Source organism: Silene latifolia, chromosome Y, assembly GCF_048544455.1.
Source record: "Silene latifolia isolate original U9 population chromosome Y, ASM4854445v1, whole genome shotgun sequence".
Taxonomy (NCBI): domain Eukaryota; kingdom Viridiplantae; phylum Streptophyta; class Magnoliopsida; order Caryophyllales; family Caryophyllaceae; genus Silene; species Silene latifolia.
The window spans coordinates 333,908,693-333,914,468 of NC_133538.1; the positions used below are offsets into that span (position 1 = coordinate 333,908,693).

The 5,776-nt window shown below is 34.8% G+C and overlaps 1 protein-coding gene across 1 annotated transcript; it reads left to right on the forward strand.

Annotated features, from left to right (window-relative positions):
- Positions 1-2,305: 2,305 nt before the first annotated feature.
- Positions 2,306-5,776, forward strand: LOC141631429 (protein FAR1-RELATED SEQUENCE 9-like). Its single transcript, XM_074444100.1, has 2 exons — positions 2,306-3,211; positions 5,636-5,776. Exons 1-2 carry the CDS (start codon positions 2,306-2,308, stop codon positions 5,774-5,776), a joined length of 1,047 nt encoding a protein of 348 aa, XP_074300201.1.

The window sequence follows — 5,776 nt, forward strand, 5'->3', positions numbered from 1 at the left end:
CACGCCACAATTTCTCGCGCGTTGTTGTCTTCTTCACTCTCGTTGTCATCTTCACCGTGTTCATCATCATCCGTGATCGATTTCCAACGATTTCTTCAACATTCGTCTCGATTGCTTATTCTCCTTCACTTTTTCTTCATCATTCGTCCTCATCTATTTTTTCCTCAGTTTTAACATATTCAATGTCAAGTATTTCATCGTTTTATGCTTCTTTAATTTTATGTTTTAATTTTTTCATTCTGTTTTCCTATTTTATTGCATGATGTTTTATTGTTATTGTATCTTCGACTGAATTCGTTGTGTAATTACGGTTTTTTGTTATAATTGATGTTATAATTCATCAACATCAGTCACGGATTCATCAATTCGTGCTTTTTTATGTATTAAAATCATGTACTGATTATATACTTTCTTCAACATGTAGTTTTTGCTATTTTTTTCATGTTAAAATTTAATCTCTGTTTTTTTTTCATCTTCTAATTGACGTATAAAAAATAATGTACTCATTGTCTGTTTTGTTTATCATCAAGTTTATTTTGCATTTACTGCTTGCGTTTACTTCAAGTTTAAATAGTTATTTAACAGTTTCCTTTGTATCACTTTTTATTCAGTAGAGTATCATAATTAATGCTGAATAGTATCACATTTTATAGTTTTTGTTTGCCTGATTACTGCTCATTAGAATCAGTTTCCCTTATACAATATCACATTGAGTCCTTTACATTATCATAGGCTTTAGTACATGACTCGCAACTACTTTTTGTGCATTAGTATCACATGTTATGCTTTAGAATATCACATTGTATTCTTTACGGTATCAAAGGTCATAAGATACATGACTTGTAATTACTCTCTGTGCATAAGTATCACGTGTTATGCTTCGAATATCACACCGAGTACTTTACAAGATCATATCTTTGCAGACATGACTTGTAATCAGTTTCTGTGCATTTGTATCACATGTTATGCTCCAGAATATCACATGTATTCCTTTAAAGTATCAAAGGCTGCAATACGGTTGCGTATTTCTTTTATATTCATCAGTATCACATTTTATGTTGTTTAATATCACATGCATTCCTTCACAATATCATAGTTTGTTATGATCTAGTTATATTTGTTATATTTGTATCACATGTTATGATCCAGAATATCACATGTATTCCTTCAAAGTATCATAGGCTACAATACGGTTGCGTATTTGTTTTATATTCATCAGTATCACGTTTTATGTTGCACAATATCACATGCATTCCTTCACAATATCATAGTTTGTTATGATCTAGTTATATTTGTTATATTTGTATCACATGTTATGCTCCGAAATATCACATGTTATGCTCCGAATATCATCACATGCATTCCTTCACAATTTCTCTTGCTGTAGAAAATACTTTTGTTGTCCCTGTGGTACCTGTTCCTTCTCCACAATGCATAGACGTTGATGAGGTGCATGCTGGAAATCGTCTTTCTTTGATGGTGACGCCTGGAGGTTCTGAAGAGTGGGTCAGAAATATTGCAACTGAATTTACACCTACAATAGGACAAACTTTTGCTACGTTAGACGAGGGTATACAGTTTTATGAGACTTATGCAATAGCATGTGGTTTTGAACCAAGGAAATCTTCAACGAAAAGGTTTCTTAGTAGTGGAGATATTAGGACAAAATTGATTGTGTGTCACCGGGAAGGATTTAGGGATTCTAAGCCGACAATATTACCCATTACTTGTGAGGAGGAGGAGCCAATGGTCAAGGCCTCTAATCCGAAGAAGACTAAGGTTACTAGGATTGGTTGTAAAGCTAGGATTTTCTTTAGATTTGTTATTAAAGAAATTGAGCAAGTTCAAGTGCCATTCTTTGTTGTTGATCAGTTTCATGTTGCCCATAACCACCGTCTCTCTCCACTCAAGTATAGAGAATTTCAGAAAAAATGTAGGAACCTTGCTTTGCAACATAAACAAACCATCGTTGATAATTGCAAGGTCAATATTGGCCCAACCTCTACTTTCAGGTCCGTCAAGGAATATGTTGATGGCTATGAAAATATTGGAGCTTCTTTGACTGAGTTTAAGAATTTTGGAAGGGAAATCAAGTGTTTTATAGGTCTTAAGGATGCTCAAATGTTTGTAGACCAGTTGGAACACCTTCATGAAACCCTGGAAGGTTTTTATTTTGCCTATGATATTGATCAGAATAAGTGTTTGTTTCGTGTATTTTGGGTCGATGCAAAGAAGACGTCGTAATTACGCTCTATACGGTGAGGCGGTGACTTTTGACCCAACCTATTCAACTAATAAGTACGACATGATCTTTGCTCCCTTTACTGGTGTTGATCATCACAAGAAGTCCGTCACTTTTGGCGCTTCGCTTATGTCTAGGGAGGATGACCAAAATTTTAAATGGATTTTCACAAAATTTTTAGATTGTATGGGTGGGAAGGAACCCCATTGCTTTTTTACCGATCAATGTCCTGCTATGAAAATTGCGGTCCCCTCGCCGCTTTTACGATCGCGCCCATTGCTATTTCATGTGGCATATTATGAAGAAATTACCCGAAAAGGTAGGCACGACATTGACCAAAGAGATCGACTTCATCACTCGTCCGAGTTCGTTGTTTGGGATTCAGAGTTAGAGCCTTCTGACTTCGAAGAGAGGTGGTGTTCGTTGATCAGTGAGTTTCAATTGGAAGATAATACATGGTTGCAATATCTGTTTTCCAAGTGGCAACGTTGGATTCCGGCGTATTATCGTGATATTCCTCTTGGTTGTCTTTTAAGAACAACGCAACGCTCGAGAGCGCAAAAATTCTTTAAGCGGTTTGAGAATCCTCATGGCACACTTGTTGAGTTTTGGATGCGCTTTCAAAGTGCTATGGATCAGCAACGCTACACCAAAAAATCTCTTGACAGAGATAGTGATCACTGCCTACCTCAAACCAAAACCCTTCTTAGCCTTGAGGTTCATGCATCGACTGTTTATACGCACGCTCTCTTTTATGAATTCCAACAGCAGTGCGTTGATTCTCTAAACTCATGTAGTGCTGGTGATTCTTCAAGGGAGGGCAATACAAGGTTTCTAGAAGTTAAAGATTCTATCTTCAATAAGACTTACACTGTCGCATTTAATCCTTCAACATTTGATGCAACATGTTCCCGCAAGTCGTTTGAGAGGAAGGGCTACATATGTAAACACATCATCCGGATTTTATCGGTAAAGGGATCAAAAAGATACCTGATAAGTATATTCTCAGTAGGTGGACAAAGAACACTAAAAAAATGCCCTTATATGATGCTCACGGTCAATTGTTGGATGATTTTACTTCGTCGGATGTCACTAAGCTTCGATTTCACCGTTCTGGTCCGAATTCTACTCAACATTAACACCGCTCAAATCTCTGCCGATAATCACACATAAATGAACTGACTTCATTATCAAGACATTTAGACAAAATTTCAAGTCTCAGTGTCTTTGAAAAATTGACTAAACACCAAGAGTTGGAGATGCTCCTTGGGGTTAAGTCTTCATCTGAGGTCCGTATACTACCTCCTATTCAATCAAAAAACAAGGGTACTGGCAAGAGGTTAATGTCCAAGAAAGATCACTCATTGCAAAGGCACAAAAGCCGAAAAGATTTTGCAATAATTGTAAACAAATGGCACATCATGATAAGCGGAATTGCCCTAATCCAGCCGTTGATACATCACAACACTCGTTTGATCATGAATCCGATGTAAGTAATTTGTCTTACACCTTTTATTATTTCGCTTTACGTTTGCTATACCACGATTCTTGAAGTGTGACCCTGATAAACAATATCAGAGTCCACGCTAAAAAATATCACATTCCATGGTAAATAATATCGCACTTTGTTAACCACTATCAGAATATACACTTGATTGTAGACAATATCATCCCAATATTAAAAGGTGTCTACTTTGAAACAATATCACAATAATTTAATAACAATATCACTTGTCACCGGCAACATTTATCAATTTTAAATCCCTAACTATTTTCTTTAATCAACCAAACAATATCAACACGTGTATTCAAAAATATCACAAAAGATGTACCCCAACAATATCAAACAACAAAAGGTTTTTTAAATCCTTAGCCACCGTTGTTGTTCCCGAGTATTAATATCACAACAACTAAACATAATATCATACAACCCTTGAAACAATATCACAGCTTACTGAAAGTTTATCAAAAAGAAGTTATACTTTGTCAAACTTCTTACTAGCGTTATGTCACTTTGTTTTTTGTCTGCTTGTTTTGCGATTTCTTCACTTGTTGATAGTGACTAAGGGCTTCGCATGCCGAGGAAGTTTATTTAACATCATCAACTTTTCAGAATCGACTTTTCATTGTTTATACTATTCAATTTTTTCTTATATGTCATTCCAAATGGCATCAATTTTGTATTCTTTCCATTTTGGGTATCAACGTTATAGAAACCGCATAATTACTAATGTCGTTTTGTTGCCATTATTAATAACTATCCCACCTCATTTGAAGGTTTATCACACTTGATACAAAAACAATATCATCATAATAGTTAAACAATATCACAACATTACACTTGCTTGTATACGTATTTTATTTTATTGTATTATATTGTACAATACTTCTAAGGAATATCACATTTCAAGTGAAACAATATCACCAAAGATTCATAAATATTACCACTACAATTGGATGTTTTTAGGAAACAATATTACAAAAATATGATTGAAATATCACAAAGACATACTAGACAATATCAACCACTGAGTGCAATAATATCACAATTTTCAAACAATGTCAACACGTGTACTCAAAAATATGACAAGATGTTCCCCAACAATATCAAACAACAAAAGGATTTTTATATCCTTAGCCACCGTTGTTGTTCCCCCGAGGATTAATATCACAACAACTAAAACATAATATCATACAACCCTTGAAAGAATATCACAGTTTTCTAGAAGTTGAACAAAAAGAAGTTATACTTTGTCAAACCCTTGAAATATCACAAGACATACTAGACAATATCAACCAAAGAGTGCAATAATATCACAATTTTGTCTCATTTAATAATATCACAACTTATCCAACTAAAAAGGAATTTTCAAACCCTACCCTCTGATTTATTTTAGAGAATAAATACAACAATATCATCATGTTTACGTAACAATATCACACTGGGTACCAAAACAATATCAAAGAGAAAAAGATTTTAAGAACCTTGATCACTGTTATTATTAATGAGAACTAATATCGCAACAACTTAAGCAAAGTATCACCCAACTCCTGAAACAATATCACAGTTTACTAAGAGTTGATAAAAAAAAAAGTTCTATTTCCTACCATTGTACCTACAATAATATCACACAACTCCTGGAACAATATCACATGTCTGTCCTACCAAAGATTACATTCCTAGCCTTACTTTTGTCCTCTTCCTCTACCTCTACCTCTCCCTCTTCCTCTATTATTAGGGTTTGCAGCTTGTCTTCATCGTTTGTACTTGGATTGGGGTGTTTCGCATCATCTTCATCATCTTGTTTGGATTCGTAGCTTGTAAAAACAGAAATGCCATGTTATGGTTCTATGTGAAATTTTTACCTTTGTGTCTGTTTCAAATAAAAGCAGAAACGTAATGCTATGATTGTATATCAGAAATGTAAAAGTCGGGTTTTTGGTTTTTACCTTCTGATTGGAGATTTGCGAAGAATGGGTATTTCTGTGTTAATTGTTGGCATTCTAGTAGCATCCTCCTTGGCTTTTGTTTGA